Here is a 25,491-nt window from a genome sequence, read left to right as displayed (position 1 = left end):
TTTTGCTGACGTTCAGGGAGAGGCTGTTTTCCTGGCACCATCCCGCCAGGACCTTGACCTCTTCCAGGTAGGCCCTCTTGTCGTTGGCAGAGATCAGGCCCACCACCACTGTGTCGTCAGCAAATTTGATGATTGTATTGCTACTCCGCTGAGCCACACAGTCGTGTGTGTACAGGGAGTAGAGGAGGGGACTCAGAACACAGCCCTGGGGGGCCCCTATGTTGAGGGTGATGGATGAGGAGGTGCAGTTGCCTGCTCTCACCACCTGGGGTCTGCCAGTCAGGAAGTCCAAGACCCACTGGCAGAGGTCATAGTTCAAGCCCAGGTCGCTGAGCTTGGCTATGAGTATGGAGGGGACTATGGTATTGAATGCCGAGCTGTAGTCGATGAATAGCATTCTCACATAGTTCCCCTGCCTCTTGTCCAGGTGTGATGCTGCTGTGTGCAGCACATGGGCTATGGCGTCCTCCGTGGACCTGGTCTGAGATGGGTTCGTGCGGGTGGGCTTTCTGTCCTCCCTCGTCCTCCGCTAGGCTTTGTAGTCGCTCGGTTAGCTGCTCTGCAACGTAAGCAGGTTCTTCCCGTAGGCTGGGTCCCGTGTAGCTTTGTCGGGGAGGGGAAGGTGCCCTCGACCCGTGTCGTGATGATCTCCGGGAGCTCCGGGTGGAAGAGTGGGGAGTCACCCTCTGGAGCGCTTGCTCCATCATTTGTGCTTGTAGATGGTCTCGCTCCACCTCGCGCTGTGCATTGGCTGCGTCGCGCTGTGCATCGCGCTTCGCATTGGCTGCGTCACGCTGTGCATTGGCGCGGTCTCGCTCCATGGTTTCTTGAGCCTGGAGGCGCCTCTCTTCCAGTCTGAGATGTTCGCGCTCACTCTCTCGTTGCGCCTGGAGACGGGCCCGCTCACTTTCTTGTTGCGCCTGGAGGCGGTCACGCTCACCCTGGAGGCGGTCTCTTTCTGCTGAAGCGGTTAGCGTGGCGATCAGGACTTGCGCTAGCCTATGGTCGGCATCGCTTGGGGATGACGCTGATGATGGTGATTTGGAGTTGGCAGGGCTTGGCGTGACCTGGTCTCCTTACGCGCTCCGAGGTCCATCTCGGGGGCGCTGTACTTTGTCTTCTCCCGCACTCCGAGGTCCATCTCGGGGGCGCGGTGCTCTTTACTCTGGTGCGCTCCGAGGTCCATCTCGGGGGCGCATTCTTTATCCTCTTGCGCTCCGAGGTCCATCTCGGGGGCGCGTTCTTTACCTTCTTGCGCTCCGAGGTCCATCTCGGGGGCGCGGTCTTTATCTTCTATGGGTTCATGCGCTCCGAGGTCCACCTCGGGGGCGCGGTGTTCTATGGGCATAGTCAAGTCATGTCCCGCTTGTCCCCCCCGTGAGCTAAGTCAGTTTCACTTAAACTAGCTTGGGTCTCTACCGGTGGGGTTGACAGGTCGATAAGATTGGGCATACTTAAGCTACTAATTTTATCCTTGCTTAACGTCCTCGTAGATAAGCTAGGAGGTAAATCTACAGCGTAGTTCTCCAAGTGGGGAGGGGGCTGACGCTGGCGCCTAGGGCGCTCTAATGGGGGAGAGCCGATTGGAGAGTGTCCGCCGCTGGCCATATTATTACTAATATGATTATTATTACTGATACCCTCCGGCTCGAAGGACCAATTGTAGCTAAGGGGCTACACAACCCGGACTGTATTAAAGATTGTTTAGATTAAACCACTACTAAAGAATATTAATAGCCAGACAGTACAGTTAGATAATATGGCAGACACTCAATTGACGGCACGGGGACAAGGATACCAAGTTTACAGTATTTTAATCGTCATAGCAATATACATCTGAATTATCACGTTTCTCTTTTAATAATAGAATGTCAGAGTATCAAAGTCAGCGGTAATGAATAGTTCCTAGGTTACGAATACTTGACCGGAGCTCTGCAGGGAGTGAGAAGAGACGAGGTGATACGGGGCAAAGCAAGGGTAGTTGGAGACGATGGTTCTCCTCTGGAGCTCCAAGCTCCGGAGGAATTGGAGACTGGTCGGATAATCCTGTCGTCACTGGAAGAAAAGGGGTCTCGTACGGAACCGGTCCTTGTAATCCTAGTGCCCGATGGCAGGGTTAATAGCTATTAATCCAAAAGCCCGATGGCATAGATGGTAGCTAGCTAGCTTCGTTTGTACTGGAAGCTAGCCCGCAGACGGTCTTCAATGAGTAGTTAGATCCAAACGCCGCTGGGTTTAACTATACGTTTCTCCACGTTACTTCGCTTACACAAGTCACTATACTGCGCCAATAATGGCTCTACAATATTATAGTCGTATCTAAGTAGCTACTAGCTATCTGTAACGATACACCGCTGGTAGGTCTGTGTACAACTGTACCGGACGTATCACGCTCTCGCTCTGCTGCTTCTCCTGTTCTGATACTGCCGACTCGTTACTTCCACTGGTGTTAGGTTACTGCTCTCTACGGCTGCTTGCGCCATCTACAATATATATACTCAGACTGATTTCTAGGGCGCAGCCGATTTACCTGTCCGGAATCAATGCGCCTGCTATAGGCAAGTCTGAACTTGTCTGGACATGTCTCGAACTCTGTCTGGGGGGCTCGTCTGGTGGCGCCTCCAATGTCAAGGGCGGGACCCAATGAGGCGAGCGGAGAATACTATTATGCAAACGGATGGCGTTGGATATATATCTTATATATATAAACAATATACAAGGTATACAAAATAATAAACGCAGACTTTCAGTGTTAATCTGGACCTTCAGAACACAAGTTATAACTTAATATCAGAAAGTTAGCACTTATCTTTAGCATTGTAACCAAGTTATAACTTAATATCAGAAAGTTAGCACTTATCTTTAGCATTGTAACCAAGTTATAACTTAATATCAGAAAGTTAACACTTATCTTTAGCATTGTAACCAAGTTATAACTTAATATCAGAAAGTTAGCACTTATCTTTAGCATTGTAACCAAGTTATAACTTAATATCAGAAAGTTAGCGCTTATCTTTAGCATTGTAACCAAGTTATAACTTAATATCAGATGTTCATCATGTACACACAGTGTTGTGAGGTCATCATGTACACACAGTGTTGTGAGGTCATCATGTACAGTGGTGTGAGGTCATCATGTACAGTGTTGTGAGGTCATCATGTACACACAGTGTTGTGAGGTCATCATGTACAGTGTTGTGAGGTCATCAGGTACAGTGTTGTGAGGTCATCATGTACACACAGTGTTGTGAGGTTTGATACTATTAATCATGATATATTAATCAGGAAATTGGAGAGATATGGGATCAGGGGGGTAGTATTGGACTGGGTGAGAAGCTATCTAAATAAAAGACAACAATTTGTGTCTGGGTCCAAAACTGTTCATCTTGTACATTAACTAGATTTGTAAAGTATCCAATATATTTTATTTGCGGATGACACTAATCTTTTTCTGGTGAGAATGTCCAGCAGCTTTTAGAGGTCATCACATCTGAAATGAAGAAATTGAAGGAATGGTTTGATAGAAACAAATTATCATTGAACTTGAGCAAAACTAAAATTATGTTGTTTGGAAACTGTAGATTGGATACTCAGGTACAAGTTAAAATAAATGATGTGATTATTGAAAGAGTTTATGAAAATAAATTCCTAGGTGTAATAATAGACCATAAAATCTGTTGGAAACCTCACATAAAACATGTCCAATCTAAACTCTCACGAAGCATTTCAGTCATGAGTAAAGTAAAGCACATTCTGGATAGAAAATCACTCTACATTCTCTACTGTTCACTAGTTTTACCATATTTAAATTACTGTGCTGAAGTCTGGGGAAACAATTATAAGTCTACACTACAACCACTTTTTATACTCCAAAAAAGGGCCATAAGGATAGTTCACATTGCAGGTTATCGTGATCACACTAACATATTGTTTTTGGAGTCAAAGACATTGAAGTTAAATGATCTTGTGGAATTTAAAACGGCACAATTAATGTATAAAGCAAAAAGTCATGCACTTCCAAGAAACATTCAAGAATTGTTCTTTGATAGGGAGGGGGTTATAATCTGAGGGGAGAACACAATTTAAAGGTGCTAAACGTACGCACTACCATGAGAAAACACTGCATCTCGATATGTGGAGTGAATCTGTGGAACAGTCTAAATGTGGTGCTAAAGCAATGTCCAAACATGAGACAATTCAAACTGATGTATAAGGAAATTATGTTCACAAGGTACAGGGATGAGGAAGGGACTTGATATTCACAGGTGTTTACATTTTTATTTTGTTTTCTATTTTATTTCTTTTATACATATATAGTTTTTGTTTTTTGTTTTGCATATATATATATATTTTTTTTTTCTTCTTTTCTTTCTTTTCTTTTTTATGTTTAAAATAGTACACTCATTTGAGTAATGGAAAAGGGGTAGGATTAAATAAGTGTATACTTCTTCCTACTCCTTTTCGAACATGCAGATTGAGTTGTTTTGCTTTTTGTTATTGTTTGTTTGTATTCATTGCATGTTTGAAATAAAGATTCAAATCAAAATCAAATCAAATCAAAATCATGTACACACAGTGTTGTGAGGTCATCATGTACACACATTGTTGTGAGGTCATCATGTACACACAGTGTTGTGAGGTCATCATGTACAGTGTTGTGTGGTCATCATGTACAGTGTTGTGAGGTCATCATGTACACACAGTGTTGTGAGGTCATCATGTACAGTGTTGTGAGGTCATCATGTACAGTGTTGTGAGGTCATCATGTACACACAGTGTTGTGATGTCATCATGTACACACAGTGTTGTGAGGTCATCATGTACAGTGTTGTGAGGTCATCATGTACAGTGTTGTGAGGTCATCATGTACAGTGTTGTGAGGTCATCATGTACACACAGTGTTGTGAGGTCATCATGTACAGTGTTGTGAGGTCATCATGTACAGTGTCGTGAGGTCATCATGTACACACAGTGTTGTGAGGTCATCATGTACAGTGTTGTGAGGTCATCATGTACACACAGTGTTGTGAGGTCATCATGTACAGTGTTGTGAGGTCATCATGTACACACAGTGTTGTGAGGTCATCATGTACAGTGTTGTGAGGTCATCATGTACAGTGTTGTGAGGTCATCATGTACAGTGTTGTGAGGTCATCATGTCTCTTCCAGCCGGTGGGAGATGCAGTGGTGGGGAAAGAAATGGCCGCCAAGATCACCTTCACCAACCCGCTGCCGCGCACCCTGAGAGCCGTGGTGTTCCGGGTGGAGGGCCTGGGTCTGCAGCGGGGTCACGAGGTCATTGTTGGGTAAGACACACACTCTGCAGAGGGAGGGGTCACGAGGTCATTGTTGGGTAAGACACACACTCTGCAGAAGGAGGGGTCACAAGGTCATTGTTGGGTAAGACACACACTCTGCAGAGGGAGGGGTCACGAGGTCATTGTTGGGTAAGACACTAGGGGTCTGCAGAGGGAGGGGTCACAAGGTCATTGTTGGGTAAGACACACACTCTGCAGAGGGAGGGGTCACGAGGTCATTTTTGGGTAAGACACTAGGGGACTGCAGCGGGGTCATGAGGTCATTGTTGGGTAAGACACTAGGGGTCTGCAGAGGGAGGGGTCATGAGGTTATTGTTGGGTAAGACACTAGGGGTCTGCAGCGGGTTCATGAGGTCATTGTTGGGTTAGACACTAGATGTCTGCAGAGGGAGGGGTCATGAGGTCATTGTTGGGTTAGACACTAGGGGTCTGCAGCAGGGTCATGAGGTCATTGTTGGGTAAGACACTAGGGGTCTGCAGCAGGGTCATGAGGTCATTGTTGGGTAAGACACTAGAGGTCTGCAGCGGGGTCATGAGGTCATTGTTGAGTAAGACACTAGGGGTCTGCAGCGGGGTCATGAGGTCATTGTTGGGTAAGACACTAGGGGTCTGCAGCGGGGTCATGAGGTCATTGTTGGGTAAGCCATACACTAGGGGTGTGAAAATGAAGCCTGGGTCCGTGACCTTCAGGCCCGACAATAAGCCAGAGCCAAACCCTGAAATGTTCTAATCCAAGCCTGACTGACCGATATATCAGAGATAGTGCTGAGAGACACAGCAGCAGCGTGGGCTGAACTGGCTTATTGACTGATTTTTTATTTGCACATGAGCTAAATGTTACACGCAGGGCGGGATATGCTGCAATTGCATAAAGCTTTGCGTCGTTGCCTTGCAAATATGGGACGGAAATGAATGAACTAGGCCAATAAAACATTTAAAACGTATTGAAGGCTATCTTGAATCTTCCTTGACACACAGACACACACGACACAACTAGCCGACTCAGTCACTATAGGGATGACTAGTAGGCGCTACGTCATCATATTCCAAAACACCACCTCCGTGTCCTGTTGCTTCCAGGCGGGACATTCAAAGGCAGTAAGATGGTGCAGCGCTGTGTCCCGTGTTGCAGTGCTGTGTCCCGTGTTGCAGTGCTGTGTCCCGTGTTGCAGTGCTGTGTCCCGTGTTAAAAAATTATAATATCAAAAAGAAAACTGAAATAAAAGACATGAACATGAAGAACATGGGTTCATTGGTCATTTCTATCTTTACATTTTTTATTTACCTTTCAATTTATTTTCTTGTTTCCTTTTCATCCTTCTGTGATGTTGTTCCTTTTCTTCCTATATTCCTCACACTTTTCCCATTTTGACAAAAATGTCTTCTCTTGCAGCCTCAGCATATGCGTGATTCTCTCCATTTCCTGTATCCCCTCTATTATCTCTGTCCATTGTTCCTTCGTCGGTGCTTCTAGTATCTTGGATTCTTTTTCTAGCTTGTATTTCTTTACTATTGTGTTCCATATGTTTATAGTGAATTTGGTAATTGGGTCCAGTAGTTGTTCCTGTCTTCTGAACAGCTCCCAATCTCCTATTAGTGCCTGCACTTCGAATCCCTCTCTTTTGGTTTCTAATATCTTTCCATTTGGCTTCATAATTCACATTGCACCAGCATGCTACTGTCCTAAGCTGTGCTGCATAGTAATAGCCTTTTAAACGGGGTACTGCCATTCCTCCTTTCTCCTTTGGTAGTTGTAGAGTCGCATATCTGATCCTTGGTCTTTCCCCCCCCCCCAATGAATCTTGATATCTGTCTATCCCATTCCCTGAATTGTTTTTGTGGTATTAATATAGGTAAAGACTGAAATAGGTATAATAACCTTGGTAATATGTTCATCTTAATGATTTCCATCCTTGAGCTGAAATCTAGGGGCATTACTGTCCATCTTTCTAGGTCTCTCTTGATTTTCTGATTAATCTGTGTATAGTTTGCCTCGTATAGCGCCTCCACCCCTCTTGTAATGTTCACCCCTAAGTACTTGATCTTGTCCATGTCCCATTTAATTTAGTATTTTTCTTTGATCTCTATCGTTGGCGTGTAGTTCAGTGCTAAAGTCTGGGTCTTCGTCACGTTGAGTCTATACCCTGAGTAATATCCATATTCTGTCAGTAAATCCATCAGTGTCGGAAATCTTATGACTGGTTGCCTCATATATACTATCACATCGTCTGCGAACAGTCCCAATTTATGTTCTGTTCCCCTTATCTCCACCCCTTTGATGTCTTTGGTCTGTCTAATTAGTTGAGCCAGTGGTTCGATGAATACATCGAAGAGCGTCGGCGAAAGACAACAACCCTGTCTGGTAGCTCTCTCTAGTTTAATCCGGTCCGTCAGACTACCATTTACCTTAATCCTTGCCGTCGGTTCTTGATATAATGCCCTAATTGTTTTCATAGCATTTTTGTCTAATCCAAATTTCTCCAATACTTTATATAGAAATATCCAGCTTACACTGTCGAATGCTTTTTCTGCATCTAGGCTAACTAATACTGCACTTCCTCCTTCCTTTTGTATCTCCTCTACCACCTGCACTGTCTTCCTTATGTTATCCTGTGTCTGCCTTCCTTTAATGAATCCAGTCTGGTCCTCGTCTATAATATCTGTCATAAATGTCTCAAATCTTTTGGATATTATTGATGTATACATCTTGTAATCTACATTAAGTATGGACACAGGTCTGAAACTGCTACATAGTTCTCTATCTTTCCCAACTTTTGGAATTGTAGTAATTATGGCTTCTTTCCATGAAGGTGGCATTGTGCCTTCTTTCATTGTGTGTCTGAATGCTGCTTCTAATATGGGGCTCAGTTCCTGTCTAAATGTTTTGTAGAATTCAGAGGGGAATCCGTCGCTACCCGGTGACTTACTGCTCTTTGCTTTACTGATCGCATTCCCCACTTCTTGTTCTGTAATCTCTGCGTTTAATATTTCGTTCTGTTCCTTCCCTATCGATGGTAGATCTAATTTTCCTAGAAATATCTCTATCTCCTCTTCTCCTGCCGCTATCGGTTGTGTGTATAGTTTCTTATAGTATTCTTCAAATGTCTTCTCTATTTCAGCTGGTTCTCTTAGTATTTTGTTTGTGTTCGTGTCCCTTATTGTGTATATTGTGTTCAGTTTTTGTTGTGTCCTGATTTGTCTAGCTAAAAGTCTGGTCGCTCTCGGTCATCCTTCATAGTATGTCTGTTTCATGTATCTAGCTTTCTTCTCTATTTCTGTCAGCAGTTCTTTGTTTATCTTTCCTCTAACTTCCTTTACCTCTCTAAGTGTATTTTGGTTCTTTGAGCTTTGGTGTTCTTTCTCTAATTCTTTCAGTTTCTTTATCAAGTTCTGGTATGTCTATTCTGGCCTTCTTGAGTAATGCCGTCTTTGCTATAAATTTTCCACGTATTACTACCTTTAGTGCATCCCATAAAATGTTTGGGTCTACCTCTCCATTATCATTTTCTTCTCTGTATCTAATTATGTCTCCTTTTACTTCATTAACCAAACCTTTGTTATTTAATAGTCCTACGTTCAGTCTCCAAACTGTATTTCTCCACCTACTTTTAAGATTCACTGTCAGATATATTGCGCTATGATCTGATATGTCCGTCACCCCTATCCTGCAGTCTTCTACCCTATATCTGTCCCCTGTTGTCATGAGAAAATAGTCTATCCTTAAATAAGTTGTGTGTGGATGCGAATAATGTGTGTATTCTCTATCTAGTGTGTGCATTTCTCTCCATATATCCATGATTCCTAATTCTGCCATTTGTATATCGTCTCTCGCGGAAGAAAACTCCAAAAACCCAACTTTTCAGCAGATGAAAAAAACGAACACAGATTTGAGGGCGAATAGAGTTACGAGGTTTAGACAGATGATTGGTTTAATGCTTTCCCATTGTGTAGACTTTGTAAAACCACACACACATGAAGGATGATCTACTAAGTTGATCAAAAAAAATAATGGAGTTACGAGGTTTTCTTCCGCCAGCAGCGATATTCATATATTTGCTAATGTTTGTCCTCCATTTCTTTGTGCTTGTCGTGTCTATGTCATAGTTCAGTACTACATTAAAATCACCTGTACAGATTAGGACCCTCTCCCCTTCCATCGCTATGATATCAAAGATGGTTTCAAATAAATATTTCTCACTTTCTGGTGGAGCATATACATTCACTAGTGTTACCATTTGACCTTCCATTTTCCCCTTGACCATTACATACCTCCCCTCTTTATCCCTTATTTCCCTGATCATTTCAAACTTCACTGTGTTCTTAATTAGTATAGCTACTCCTCTTATAAGATTCTGTTTAAAAGAACTCTAAAACAGATTCTCATACCCGAATCTCTTCAGCTTTTCATTTTCTTGTGATATTAGATGTGTTTCTTGTAAGAAGATAACCTGCGCCTCTTCTTTCTTACGTTTCACCGTACTCCTTTTAATCGGATTATTCATACCATTCACATTCAGCGACATCATTTTGATACCCTTAACTTGTGTCATATTTATTTTCCAAATGTTCTCCCGTTCTACCCATGTCACATAAAATAATATTTGTGGTTGTAGCCACTGCTATCCCTGTCTGATTTACATACATATAACCATAATCAACATTAACTTTAATATTAATACTTGGAACTTCCATGGTAGTTGAGGGACTCAGACGTCTCCCTCTTTCTCCCGCTGGCGGGTGGGGAGTAGTGGCTCTCCTAGTGAGAGGGCTCCCCCTAGTGGCTAAGAAATGCGCACTATACATGTCCAGCTCGTTCTGTGTGCGACCTCCGAGCTCCCGGTCATAAGCTCTGCATTAGTCACTTCCATGTTCTTGTCTATTTGTATTATGTGTCACATGTAATCCTGTGGTTCTTTCATATCCGCCTCAATATATCTCTTGAATCTCCATGTCCTTTTTTTATTACTTTAGGTATAATTATCTTGTATGTAATTGTACCATCTTCTCATTGTATAAGTCTTTTTCATGTTTACCTTTACTTGTATTGTGTGTGTCCCATGTATACCAGTTTAATGTGTATTGTACTTATCCTTCCCTGGATCAACGTGTCACCTCTCGTCTCCTCTCTGTTCCCCTTCTCCGTGTCTTTTCGTCTTTCTTCTCAGTTGATCCGCTTCGAATCGGTTGAGATCTCCTTCACCGTCCCGTCCTCCTCTCCTCTTCCTCGTCCCCTGACCCTGGTCCATCTTCTCGCTTCCTCCAACCTCTGCATCAGTGTCGGTCTCTCCTCTTCTCCTCCCGGCACCTTCCATCCTCTCCGGTCCATGTCCCTCGTCGCTTCCCTCACGTCGTTGTACACCTTTATGCCTTCTTTCCAATGAATCTTCAGTGTGGTCATTGGTGATTGAAATCTGATTCCTTTCTCTTTCAGAGTCTTTTTTATCTGAACATAGCTCCGACGCTTTACAGCCACCTCTGTTGAATAGTCATGGTCAAAGGTTATTCTCTGCCCCTCCACCTCCATCTTCGTCTGCCAGGCCGCTCTGAGAATGTTTTCTTTGACTTCGAATTTCAAGAAATTAACTATAACTGCTCTCGGTGGTCTGTTTATCTGTGGCTTCAGCGCTAGGGTCCTGTGTGCCCTTTGAATCTCTATCTTGGCGAGGTCTGACACTTCCAATTTTCCTCGAATTAGATTGTCTACATATTTGGTCATCGAGTCTCCTTCTATCCCTTCTCTCAGTCCCCATATTCGTATATTATTTCTCCTCGACCTCCCCTCCAAGTCCGTTAGCTTTTCTCTCAACATATTTTGTTGTTCGAGCATCGCCTTTAGAATTTCTTGTATTTCTGTATTCCATTCCTCTGTTTCAGCTGTCCTTTTTTCTAGCATCCTTATATCTTTATCTTGTTCCTGTAGTTTTCCATCAATTGTCTCGAGTCTCTTATTTATTTCTTCTCTGAGCTCGTCCTGACCCTTCTTTAATTCTTCCCTGAGTCTGTCGATGTCGCTCCGAATGCTCTGCGTGTTAGCTTGGTTAGCTATTGCGCTAGCTTGTATGTTAGTCTGTATGCTAGCTTGTAGCTCCGCTACCCAGGTGGGCATCTCTGGTCTGTCGCCCTTTGAATTACCTCCTGCGCCACCTCCTTGTGTCGATAACTTTCCTCCGGTGTTTGTACTTCTTCTGGGGTCCCTTTTCTCTCGCTTTTTCTCGTGTTCATCCTTCCTTTTCTCTTATATCCTTGAATTGTCACTTTTTATTTTGTTTTAGATAGTTTTACTTCCTTTTTTCGATATTCTTTGACCGGGAGCTCTTTTCTATGGTCGCTTACCTGAACATCTCAAACCGGAAGTCCTATTATTTCTTTTTAATTGTACGAGTTGAGACCCTTTTTCACAGACTTTGAGAAGTCAGCGAAGTAGGATGTCACAGTATGAATGAATGAATGAATGAAAACTTTATTTAACAGATTGCAGAATGGGTACAATACAGTACGGCTCAATACACACAATTGTTATGTGAGGTTTGGTCCGCTCCCCGCCACACGCACCGTTCCTTTAAGGTACTATGTTGATTGATGCATTCCCCGCCACGCGCTCCATTCCTTTAAGGTGCCGTGTTGATTGGTGCATTCCCCGCCACACGCTTTTGGAGCAAGTATCAATCTCATCCCGCAGCTGTCACAGTTTGTAATTAGCGCCCCTGAAGGCTTTATATACACAGACCTCCTTGCTATCGATGTTGGGTCGTTCTGAAATACAACTGCATATACCTGCCTTCCCCGTCGTTGTTCCTGTCTTCTTTCTCTCCAGGACCTTTTTGTGGAGAACCGCTGTGGAGAACCTGGTTCCCCGTTTGGAGCTGCGCCTCGTTATCTGCCCGCTTTACGTGTTGCGCTCTGGTGAGTTTTTGGAAACAGTCCTTTTGGATTATCAGTTTTTTGTGTGTTTGGTGAACACTGAAGAAATACCGTTTTTGTTTTGTACTGGACTCAGCTAATTTGTGTGTTAGGATAACACTGAAGAATTCCGTTTTGTTTCGCACTGGACTCAGCTAATTTGTGTGTTCGAATAAACACTGAAGAATACCGTGTTGTTTTTCACTGGACTCAGCTAACTTGTGTGTGGTACACCGAAGATCAAGTCACTTGGGATTAATACTGGACTCAGTCACCTCTCTGCCTCTGTGTGTTCGTTGGGCTGTTTCTGATTTCTCTCTCTCTCCGTTTTCCACCGTGAGTGAAAGCTGGGAGTATCTGCAGAGCCGCTACAACGTCACATGCCAATTCCTCACCACTATCTACTGGGAGTATCTGCAGAGCCGCTACATCGTCACATGCCAGATCCCCGTTTGTTTGATTACTGTACCTCATCCATCTTGTGACTCTGTAAATCAATACGCCCTAGCTTTTGGCTAACTCTGAACTTCCTGTCTGTGCCGTTGCGTTTGAGGTCGGTTACAAACCCTAACATGTTAAGAGGATGCAGACCAGAGAAAGACTTTTGTCTTGTTTACATCAGGGTCCCCCATTTTCAATTCATAGTGAGGTAAAAAGGGTGACTGGTTCCTGGGCTGTAGCCATTGCTGTTTACCTTGGCCGCATTAGCCTAAACATGCTAGTGGACACGGAAGTAATTTGTGACGTCACACTAGCCATCCCTATACAAACAAACAGAAATCAGCAATCACAACAACAACAAAAAAGTTTTCTAGCAGAGCAACGTTTATATAAGCCATATTAAAGCCCCCCACCAGCAAATAACTTTAATTAATAATTAATCAGAAAATTATAAAATATTTGCCTTATGGCTTTGGCCTACCTCTTTGAAGAAAGTCCGGCAGCAGTACAAAATCCAATAACAAAGAACTTTGCCATAACGTGGGCTAATAATAAATCATTCCTCGCCCATTTAGGGCAACAGTTAGACCTGATGCATAATTGGCCAACTTTGCCCGTCTCTTTTTAACTAGTTACAGTCATTTAATTCCATTAGAATTTAAATGCGCCGTGGAGCAGAAGAATAGAGTCCCACCGAAGACCGCACTGCGTGCAAAAACAATAACCTGTTAGGTTTGGGTAGGTGTGTTGGACCCAGGTGCAGGACAGAATGTGTGGGAAGCAGGCAGGACATGGCGGGGTGTAATTCCAATAGAAAGAGCTTTACTCAGAACAACATAACACTAAATAACAACAAACAAAAACGAACTTTCCAAAACACGAAAACCAAACCTCAGCAATGCTGGCAAAAGAGCGAAAACGTCAAGCTACAAAAGCGAACACAGGAATAACACTAACCACGAATAGGACAGGAACAGAATATACAGGATACAGGATACAGCTAAACAGAGCAGCAACGGCAATTAACCCACAAGGAAGACAGGGCAGACTAGACATATACAGTATATACACAGACTAATTGACAAACTAGTCACAAAGACTGTAGGACTAGGTCACACACTGTAGGTTAAAGGTCACAGACTGTAGGTTAAAGGTCACAGACTGTAGGACTAGGTCACAGACTGTAGGTTAAAGGTCACAGACTGTAGGACTAGGTCACATACTGCAGATTAAAGGGCATAGACTGTAGGTTACAGGTCACAGACTGTAGGTTAAAGGTCACACAGACTGTAGGACTAGGTCACAGACTGCAGGTTAAAGGTCACAGACTGTAGGACTAGGTCACAGACTAGGTTAAAGGTCACAGACTGTAGGTTAAAGATCACAGACTGTAGGTTAAAGGTCACAGACTGCAGGTTAAAGGTCACAGACTGTAGGACTAGGTCACAGACTGCAGGTTAAAGGTCACAGACTGTAGGACTAGGTCACATAGACTGCAGGTGATTGATTGATTGATTGAACATTTAATTAACAGATTGTAGAATGGGTACAATACAGTATGGCTCAATACACACAATTGTTAAGGGGATGCAGACCAGAGAAAGACTTTCGTCTTGTTTACATCAGGGTCCCCCATTTTCAATTCATAATGAATTGTAAGTAAGGGTGCAATTAGCACCGTGCAATCGATTCTTTGTGGATCCCGCCCCAAATCAGTTAACATGCAGTTTCTGGAGGGAACAGCGACCATCACTTGTCACCAATAGATGTCGCCAGAAACTAACAGAAATGCGGCTCTTGCGGATGAGACTAACCTCCCCCCCCCCCCTTCTTCCCCCCTCAGGGACGTGGGCGGCCACTCCACGGTGACCCTGACGGAGCACTTCATCCCAACACAGCCGGGACCCAGGAAGCTGGTCGCCTCTCTCGACTGCAAGCAGCTCTCACAGGTCCACGGGGTGGCTGACATCCTGGTGCTGGAGGAGTGAGGAGGAGGAGGAGGAGGAGGAGGAGGAGGAGGAGGAGGAGGAGGAGGAGGAGGAGGAGGAGAAGGAGCTGACATCATCATTGTGCTGGACCAGTGAGAAGGAGGTAGAGCTGTTTCCCCGAAGCCTGTTTTGGGGATTCGAACTTCGGCAGGGTTTTTCCGAACGGACGTTCGAACCATCGTTTTTAATCATGCAAAAAATATGCTCCTAAATAACTTTTCTGGTTCAGTACTGTCGAGTCTTGACTTTAGGCACATAGCGCACATTTACGCATATAACGTAGAACATATGCGCATATTGCTGCGGTCAAAAATGGTTATTAAAAGTACTAGTACCTACTTACTGGTCACAGGAGTCTTCAATAACGTTTGGATGGTAATACATTTTGTGAATCCATTTGTTGAAACATCTTTGTTGGCCGACGGCTCTTGCTATCTTAACGTTAGCGAGCTAAACGTGCATTGCTTAACGTGCATAGCATACCTGTGTAACGTTAAGTAACTTGTGTTCCGCTGGGAAAGTTCAGCATCACTGCATCCACTTGGTTTAATCCAAACGTCCATTCGGAAACGTTGTATTAGGAAATAAGACTGGTGACTGTGAGTTACTCAACTCTCTTTTTTGCATGATTGATTAATTTCCTGATAATGTATGACGGTGACCCCTCCTCATCTCGACTAGACTGTGTTGTTGTGTCTGTGTTTGTGCGTGACTTTTGTAACTTTCAAATTATTGTAAACACAACATAGTACTGTAATATTCTGATATATATCACATTCTGATATATATTTTTTGTTAAAAAAAAAAAAGAGAGAGAAGAGGTTTGAACCCATTAATTAAGATTCGAGTGCCAACATAACGAACAACGGTCCAAACCTTCGAACGTTTGGGCTCAAGCCCTAGAAGGAGGAGCTGTGTTTAAAGCTTTGCTTCTGTCCCCGACATGTCTGTGATCAACAGTGTTGTGCTAGTTACTGAAAAATAGTAACTCAGTTACTTTACTAGTTACTTCATTTCAAAGTAACTTTGTTACTTTACTAGTTACTTACACCCAAAAGTAATGAGTTACTGTGAAAAGTAACTATTTAGTTATTAAAAAAAAAAAAAAAAAAAAAAGATTGCTCCCGAGTCCCATGCCCCAGATACTCAAAATCGGTTGATCAACTTGACAGTTTCCATTCACATCACTGAACTCTGCTAATCAATGTGGTCTAGATACAAACACAAATCTGACACAAACAAATGTTGTCCCGAGTCGATATAATAAGAAGTGCGCCGGTTGAAGGAACAGCCTCGAGGAGGATCGAGGGGTAACAGTACTGTATATTTGAATACCGCTTATGTCACAAATGTATCAGTACTAAATACCTTTATACAACGGCATGCAAATTTCTCGATTCTGATTGGCCATTCACACGTCTTTATTGGCAACAATCCACGGTCCTGGGCTCAGGACCCGCCTACAACCAAATCACATAACCCTCCCCGGCTCACTCCGGGAGAAAACAAGATCGCGGACAACAAATGGTTATGTTGAAAGCACCATAACGACTAAATATGAAGCGATTCTGTCAAGGGGAATGTGTTAGTCCTTTAAACAATGTTGGATGATGTAATTGATGGGTCTTGACTCAATCTAGAACAAAAGAAAAATCGCGGATTGATTGATAGATTAATTGATTGATTTAAATTTCTTCCTTCCTACTTTCTACTGACTGCAGCATTCTCTCTCACTTGACGCTGGCGTACCCACAAACACACACACACACACACACACACACACACACACACACACACACATACACACACACACATACACACACACGCACACACACACTGTGACACACACACACACACACACACACGCACACACACACACACACACTCCTGTCTGCAACAGCGGGGGAGTCAGACTGAGAGAGAAGCAGCGCTGTTTTAAGTGAGCATGGTCTATTGAATTGATTGATTGGTTGATTGCTAATTTTATTACTGTACCCCTGGTTTCCAACTGGTTAAGTTTAGGCTAAAAGAAATAAATAAAAAAATAGGGCGAAGAAAACGTTTTTTTCCTATAGGGCAAAGAAAACGTTTTAATTTGTTTTACCTACTTTATAATTGTGTGTATTGAGCCGTATTGTATTGTACCCATTCTGCATCTGGTAATACAATTTTCAATCAATCATTCCAATAATACACAGTTGGATGTGTTAGTTGGTTGGATGCACTTCAAGCTGCTTCCACATGAGGCAACTTCTCTCAATCATTCCAATAATACACAGTTGGATGTGTTAGTTTGGTTGGATGCACTTCAAGCTGCTTCCACATGGAGTTGTGGGAACTACTTTTTCTGGCGGATGGTTTTTTCAATAAATCTTCGATTAATGTGTGTTTATTGTATAGAAATAAGGTTGGATGAATCTGGCAGTTGTATAAAAGCTTTACACCACGTGCAGTCGTGATTTGTGACCAATAAACCATGCCTAGGGGGGTCTAACGACCCTCGGCTGCGCCTCGGGCCTAACAACCACCCCTAGGCATGGTTTATTGGTCACAAACCACTCCTGCGTGTGATGTAATGCTTAAATATGTCCCTATGCCATAAATGTCATGTATGTTGTGTATGTCATAATTAAATGTCTATATGAATTGAAAATGGGGGACCCTGATGGAAACAAGACAAACGTCTTTCTCAGGTCTGCATCCCCTTAACAATTGTATGTATTGAGCCGTACTGTATTGTACCCATTCTGCAATCTGTTAAATAAAGTTTTCATTCATTCATTCATTCAGCCTTGATGTCGCCGGAGCGTTTCATTATAACCATCTTGCAACGTTGTTTAAGATACAATCAAAGCATTGCAACGTTAGAATAGTTAGGATATCAATTGTGCATGAAAGGACTATATTTATATTGTTTGATTAGTATTATGAGATTCCCTGGCAGATTTCGTACAGTCAAAATCCGTTGATCAACTTGAGTTTCAGTGAACACATTGGCATGCACTCACCAAAGTCTGCGGTGGTCCGGTCGAGATGTAGTAACGTTAGTCCAGCTGACTCCAGCAGCCCCTCAAACATGTTCTTTATCTCGTTTCCATGTTGTATATTAATTATCTCTCCAAGTAGTTGCTAAATGGTTTGTTAGTTCGTTACTGCATTCTTTTTATGTAGATTCATAGCGAGCGTCCTCCTGACTTTTGTTTACTATAGAGAGCGTCTATTACTTTTCCGTAGCCGCATTTCTGGTTTCCGCATTTCTGATTGGCCAGTGGCCACTGACTGACGCTCTCTGGTCAGAGAACGTCAGAGAACGTCAGTCAGTGGCCAATCAGAAATGCGGAAACCAGACGCTCTCTATTATTAAACAAAACAAACGCAGGCGAAATCAAACAGGAGTCAGGAGGACGCTCGCTATGAATCTACATAAAAAGAACGCAGTAACGAACTAACAAACCATTTAGTAACGGTAACAGCGTTACTGAATTTAAAAAGTAATGCGTTAGAGTACTAGTTACGGCAAAAAGTAACTTTGTTACTGTAACGCGGTACTTTGTAACGCGTTAGTCCCAACACTGGTGATCAATGCCGTTTGTGTAGTCATGCCAAAGAATGAATTTGACAACAAAAAAAATCGTATTTTTTATATACATTTCGCATGTCTTGATTGTGAGTTTGTTACATGAGTGTATTTGATATTTTAATAGAAATTCAAATTGAAGCAACATTTCTGATGTTCTTCAGCTTTTTCTGATAGCAGATGTTTCATCAAAGATCCCTGCTTTCTAGTCTTGCACAAGGACCAATCAGCATGGGTATGGGCGGGTTCATTTTCCATTGATTGGGATTTGATTGGCTGTTTTTAAATAAAGCGCGGCCGCAGGATTAATAACTTAACATTAGTTCGGCCAGAGAAACAAATATACTAATTAAAATGGTTGGACCTGCGAGATTTGTACTTTGTAGGTCTGCATTTTAATATGTAAGGAGTAAAAAGTATGTTTTTTTTCTCTGAAATGTAATTGAGTAAAAGTACAAGTATACAAACCTAATAATACTCGAGTAAAGTACAAATCCCCTAAAACAGTACTTAAGTATTGTAACAAAGTACAATTACTCAAGTACTTTACACCCCTGGCTACGGCGATGACAGTGTTATTGGTTACGGTTGCCACTGGACATGGATGAAATCCCTTCTGTACCTTTTGCTCTGAAACGGTGAAAACGTACTGTAAACTATGAAGAGGAAGCGTAGCATTTAATGTGAGCCCAGCTAGATTATTGAAATGCTTCAAAAGCCATAGTGCTGAAGTTCCTAGACTACTGTAGCAAATGTGACCTAAGATATACCACTATTTAAAGGAACATGCCAACTTTTTGGGAAATTCACTTATTTGCCATCTACACTGGAGTTAGACAAGCAGATATATACCCTTTTCTTCTTTACCACGTGGAGAAATAAAAAAAATAAAAAAATTATACATTTTTGTTTTCTAAGCAGATTATACTCACTTCAAAAGCCCTGTTGTTTTTTTAAAACAGGGCTTTTGAGGTGATTTCTCCACGTGGTAAATACACAGGTCACAACATGTTTACAGGAAAGTTTTGGAGTTGTATTTGGAGTGTATTTCGTGACTGTTAGGAACTAGGCTACACTGGCACACCTACTTCCAGTGAATGACGCTAAGCTAGGCTAACGGTGCGGCTGTTCCCTAAGCCTAATGCATGCACACAGAAGAAAAGGGTATGTGTCTGCTTGTCTAACTCCAGGGTAGATGGCAAATAAGCTAATTTCCCCCAAAAGTTGGCGTGTTCCTTTAACGTCATAATATTCTTTAGTAACACCAATTGTTTTCTCTTTTTTAACACTGATAATAATTTCAAGGGGGCAGGAATAGGTCAGATCATAATTTCACCATAATGTACATAATGTGTTGTTATTCATATCGCCTATCAAGATGCATGCGGTTTGTGTTTTTTTTTATCATACATACTGTACATGTATGTTACATATATACATATACATATCAGACAACATGTGCCTCACGTGGCTCGTCACATGAAGGAAGAAATGGCTCTGAAAGTCCTCTGTTTATTCATTGTTTTGTGTGAACGTGTGAGAATGAAGTCAGTGTTGTGACACACTGTACCACTAAGGTGTGTCGTCTTGCCAAGTGCTCTTAATGTTGACTCTCTGCTCTAAGCAGCAGTCAGACTTTCATAAAGGGCTGTATTGTCACCTGACCTTCTTTATACCATGTTTCTTTTTATGCCTCCACCTGAAGTAGAATGTGAAGGAAACTATTTTAATATCTTATTATCATTACTATTTATCTATATACTGTATATGGAACTGTTTTTCTATCTGTCTGTGCTGTGTTGTTAATAAAAATCATGATGTTCCTCATTCTGAGTCACTACTCATTCCTTCTTCTATAGCCGACAAGCCCTTACTGGCTAGAGAGGTGTGTGAATGACTTAATCCCAGGTTCCCAAGCCAGTGATAAAGCCAGTATCTACTTGCAACTTAACATCTCTGGAACAGACTCTTCATTCACTGACAAAACGTTATAGGCTACATCATTAAAATAATTCTGTTGGTTGAACAGATACAGATAAGGCCGTCTCCACACAGTGGGTTGGTGTGGGAGGGCGGTGGCTTGACTTACTTGACTTAATCCTCTTTACCCCGTTGGGGGGCATAGGGCGTCCACCAGAGCTCTCCATCTGACTCTCTTCTGGGCCTTTGCTTCTTGCCAGCTCACTCCGATGTTCTTTAGGTCTTGGCGTGTGGAACATCTCCAGGTGTTACATATCAACTGGCCTCGCGTCCCGCTCTGCCTACTGAGATAACCCCTTATCTCCACGCACCTAGTGTGCTCCGGGGAACAAAACAAATGCACCCACTTGCACGTGACCACGCCACTCCCATGCGTCCTATATTACGCCAGAAGTGGTCACGCCTCACCCTTCCTCGTTAGTTTCCAAAGCGGAAGCAGCTCAGGTGCACTTCTGAACTGGAAATTGTTATGAAGCGTAAGGAGAAATTACACAATGTTGGGAATTCGCCAGAAGTTCGCCGGCCCCCGGAACCTTCTCGGCACGTCCTAACAGCGCGGCGGTCCTGTCCTGTGTTTTCCTCATCTCGTGACAACGGACAGACGTCGCGCGACGGTTAGCAGTCGAGCTAAGTCGCGCACAGGTAGGGCCTGCGCTATCAGGCATTGGTATTGGCATGTGTGATACTGCTCGTTGTCTCGTGAGACGACAGAATTATGTATTGGCGCAGGGGGCAGGATATTTGGGAAAACATGGTCGTCATGACTATTTTGGATGTTTTTCCAGGTATCCTAGTGTAGCAGGTATATAAAATATACTAATGTTGTATTCCACAAAGATCCCTCCCTAACGTTTTATTTTAATTGTTTATTATTATTTTTACTCTAATAGTCTTTTATTTTGAAGCCGTCGTCACTTCCTGCCGAAGTGACGTATTTCCCCTTGCACTTCCCCTTTCGCGCCAGACTATCTGGAATGCTGAAAGGGGTAAGACGTGCTTTCACTGTCTGTAAATATATCAGGTCTAAAAGAACGCACTATTGTAAATAAGTTGTCGGGCAATGAACCGAAGTTGTATATAGTGGTAACTGTGTTAATGTGAACAATTCTGCACTTTTTGTAATGTGGTTTAGCTGTGGTGGCGAACTCTTTTGTATGACACATGTGATTGAACTGGTAGTTATGGTCTGAGAGTTACATGTAGGCCTCAACCTGACGTGATGGCATATTTCCCCATTGCAGCCTGCTAGCTGTTTTGGCGCCATCCTGTGGACAAACGATAATGGTGTTATCTGTATTGCCAACAGGTAATTTAAGGGATCCTATTGTTTATTTTGTATTATCTTTGTTTCATTATAAATGTGTTATTTCAATGTTTGATTAAAAATGCCATTGAGACTATCTGGAATGCTGAAAGGGCCTGCTAGCTGTTTTGGCGCCATCCTGTGGACAAACGATAATGGTGTTATCTGTATTGCCAACAGAATTAAATACTGAAATGGCCACGACTGAGTCTTCACTTCCAATGCACGACGACGACACAGAGGGTGACCTTAGACCAGTTACAGTGGTGCCGTGACCAGGACAACACAAGAACCAACGCCAGATTGGTCGCCGGGAAGAGTGTCGTCGAAGTGAATTTTTTTTTCTTCTTTCTTTGATTTCTGATTTCTGGTTTATTGAAAAATATTGTGACCAACGTATAGATATATTTTTATTCTCTTTCCTGGTATAGGAATAGCCAACAGAAAAATATAGTGACCTTGTTATATATTTTTTTTCTCCTCCTTTGTGGTGGAATAGCCAATTGAAAAATATAGTGACCTGATAATATATTTTTCTTTTCCTCTTTTGTGGTGGAATAGCCAATTGAAAAATATAGTGACCTGATAATATATTTTTCTTCTCCTCCTTTGTGGTGGAATAGCCAAATGAAAAATATAGTGACCTTGTTATATATTTTTCTTCTCCTCCTTTGTGGTGGAATAGCCAATTGAAAAATATAGTGACCTGATTAAATATTTTTCTTTTCCTCTTTTGTGGTGGAATAGCCAATTGAAAAATATAGTGACCTGATAATATATTTTTCTTCTCCTCCTTTGTGGTGGAATAGCCAATTGAAAAATATAGTGACCTGATAATATATTTTTCTTTTCCTCTTTTGTGGTGGAATAGCCAATTGAAAAATATAGTGACCTGATAATATATTTTTCTTCTTCTCCTTTGTGGTGGAATAGCCAAATGAAAAATATAGTGACCTTGTTATATATTTTTCTTCTCCTCCTTTGTGGTGGAATAGCCAATTGAAAAATATAGTGACCTGATTAAATATTTTTCTTTTCCTCTTTTGTGGTGGAATAGCCAAATGAAAAATATAGTGACCTTGTTATATATTTTTCTTCTCCTCTCTCGTAGTGGAATAGCCAAGAACAATATTATAATCAAATATTTCTCCACTATTTTGGCATAGTATTGGTAATGGCCAAGGTAAACATATTGTGATCCGCAGTATATATTTAATTTTTTTTCTCCTTCTTTGTTGATAGCCCATTTTAGAAAATAAAATAGAATGGATCACGATAATGTAGAGGTGGGGGCCGTTTCAGAGAGCGGGTCTGTTGTAGAGGGGGGAGCCATTGAGGAGAGGGTGGTTCATGGCCCTAGTGATTTTGCGTCCGGGAGGGGGGCACAGCTGTTGGCTCGATTTAACTCACTGGGCTGGCAGGGTGGTGAAGGGAGGTCACGAGCGCCCAGTCAGACCCAGCAGGTTAGTGCCCCGGGCAATGAAGGTTCCCCAGTCTTCACCTCAACCCATCTACCGAGCCACACACCCTTTGCCCACAGGCCTACCTTTTCACCTACGGCCATCCCCGATAGGAACGACCCAGCATTGAGTGACCTGATATCACACATCGCCCAGCAGGTGGGACAGTCAATATCGGCTCAGATGAGGGGAGAGAGCCGGGCGAATGAAGGCAGTCAAGAGCGGGTTCAATACCCGGGTGGGAGCCAACCACGCGTCGACTCCACACTCAACCTGACTGGTGTAAAGCTGGTCATGCAGTCGGATGTGAGGGAGCCTCCAGTGTACAGAGGAGATGGATCTGACAAGCTCTCAGTGCATGAGTGGGAGGAGCTCATGGACACCTACCTGAGGAAGAGAGGTATAGGAGTGGACGAGCAGCATCAGGAGATGTTGTCCAGACTGATGGGCAGAGCCAGAGACATTGTAAAGATAACGCTCCGTAGCAACCCGTTACTAAAGCCTCAAGAGAACCCGAGGGTTGTGATAGACATACTGAAACAACATTTCGGTGGCGTGTCATGCTCAAGTATGCCTCTTGCGGATTTCTATAACACTGTGCCTGTGTCAGGGGAGGACCCTGTCGAGTATTGGATCCGACTTAACAAGGCTGTTGATGCAGCAGAGGAGGGCCTGAGCAGGCATGGGCGACATATTGATGACCCCCGTCGAGAGGTGACCATGATGTTCGTAAAGTATTGCCCTGATCCTTCCCTTGCCGCAATCTTGCGGTTCAAAGCGCCAGAGAAGTGGACAGCTGGTGAAATACAGGAACATGTTGACCGTCATCAGATCAGCATGAGAGGACAGCGGGACGCCAGAACAAACCGTGCAGGTCTGGGGAGACCTTTAACAGTTCATGTCCAGACACCTGTGTTCGAGGGGTTGTCTACGCCTAACCTTCCAGAGTCGCCCCCTGTCCAGGTGGGAGCGAGTGTCACGTCTGCTCCTCAGATAGATGGGAACTGTCTGATGACTTTGATTGGCCTGCTTGACCGGACACTCTCTCAGAACAGTCAAGCGATGGCGCAGAATAGCCAAGTAATGGCTCAGAACATTCTGCCGATCCCTCAGAGCTACCAGCCGATGGCTCAGAACATTCTGCCGATCCCTCAGAGCTACCAGCCGATGGCTCAGAACATTCTGCCGGTCCCTAAGAGCTACCAGCCGATGGCTCAGAACAACCAGCCAATGTATGGACGACAACAGTTTGACTGCAAGATATGCAGATCGGCGGAGCACTCCACTGTGGCACACTGCATGCGGGAGCACCTGTGTTTGGGTTGCTTTAAACCTGGCCATATCCACAGAGACTGTCGCAGTTCCCCTCCCAGACAGAGAGGCCAGGGCGCGCGCTCACCCAGAGAGCAGCAGTCTTTAAACTGACTAACCCGCATTGGAGGAGGGAACGTGTGGGTGAGGACAGTCAGACCCTCAGTGCTGAAAGTGAACATGAACAGTGTTATGTGAAAGAGTGCGGTGCAGCACCGGCTGGTGTGAAGATCATAGCACAGAACACGCAAAGAGTTGAGCCGTATGATGAGCTGTTCTATGCTCCAGTCAACGTGAATAATATGTTTCAGATGCAAGGGATGCTCGACTCAGGCTCCATGGCCTGTACTTTCAGTGAAGATGCAGAGGAAAGGATGTTGAAAGGAAAAGTATTGCAAGAACAAAGACTGATGACTGAGGACGTGGTTTTAGTGGGGTGTGGAGGAAAACTCACTAAACCGAAGTGTGTGTACGAAGTTGAACTGAAAGTATATGGAGTGAGCTGCATCGTACCAGTCCTTGTAGTGCCGGGCCAGAGGGATGATCTCATCATCGGCACGAATGTGATCAAGTTCCTCATGCACAAGTTGAAGGACAGTGACGATTACTGGCGGCTCATCTCCGTCTGCAGTCCATCCTCATCCCCAGGGTGTGAACAGTTCTTGGACCTCATGGCGAATACGTCCCGATGGAGGGGTGAGAAGGTACCGGATAAGATCGGCACGGTCAAGCTCAAGCAGTCAATCACTCTTCTGGCGATGCAAGAACACCTCGTCTGGGGTAAGCTACCGAAGAATACCGTCATGTCGCCGGGAAGCACCGTGATAGTGGAGCCGACTTCATCAAGGTCCATGCCACGTAATATTATGGTTGGTCGGGTCGTGACACCTCTGTGGGGTGATGGGTGGGTCCCCATGAAGGTCACCAACCTGTCTGACAGACCTGTTACGCTGAAGAGGAACTGTAAGCTGGCAGATGTGTCTCCCTGCTTGGCTGTGGAGGATTTGGAGCTACTCCAAGGCTGTAGTCGGATCGACAGCGCTCCCGCGACTGAGCACCATACGACATCCAGCCCCTCTGACTTCGAGCAGAGGCTACGTGATGTTGGTCTTGACAAACTCGATATCCAACCCTGTCATGCCAGCAACGCGGGAAAGGAGAAGTTGGTCCAGCTGCTCGAGTCTTACACCGACATCTTCTCCAAGCATGAGAT

General features: G+C 43.6%; 1 protein-coding gene across 1 annotated transcript in view; it reads left to right on the top strand.

Annotated features, from left to right (window-relative positions):
- LOC311226681 (protein-glutamine gamma-glutamyltransferase K-like) overlaps positions 1-14,647 on the top strand; it is a gene marked incomplete at its 3' end in the record, with an annotated part of 168,063 nt that extends 153,416 nt beyond the window's left edge. Inside the window, exons 11-12 of the mRNA XM_084312096.1 lie at positions 5,170-5,306; positions 14,503-14,647. Of these exons, the coding sequence (XP_084168222.1) occupies positions 5,170-5,306; positions 14,503-14,647 (282 nt within the window). The remainder of the gene's footprint in view (positions 1-5,169; positions 5,307-14,502) is intronic.
- Positions 14,648-25,491: the final 10,844 nt, after the last annotated feature.

Source organism: Notolepis coatsorum (assembly GCF_963971535.1).
Source record: "Notolepis coatsorum genome assembly, chromosome: 4".
In the NCBI taxonomy this organism is placed as follows: domain Eukaryota; kingdom Metazoa; phylum Chordata; class Actinopteri; order Aulopiformes; family Paralepididae; genus Notolepis; species Notolepis coatsorum.
This window is presented reverse-complemented; position numbering and strand designations above follow the sequence as displayed.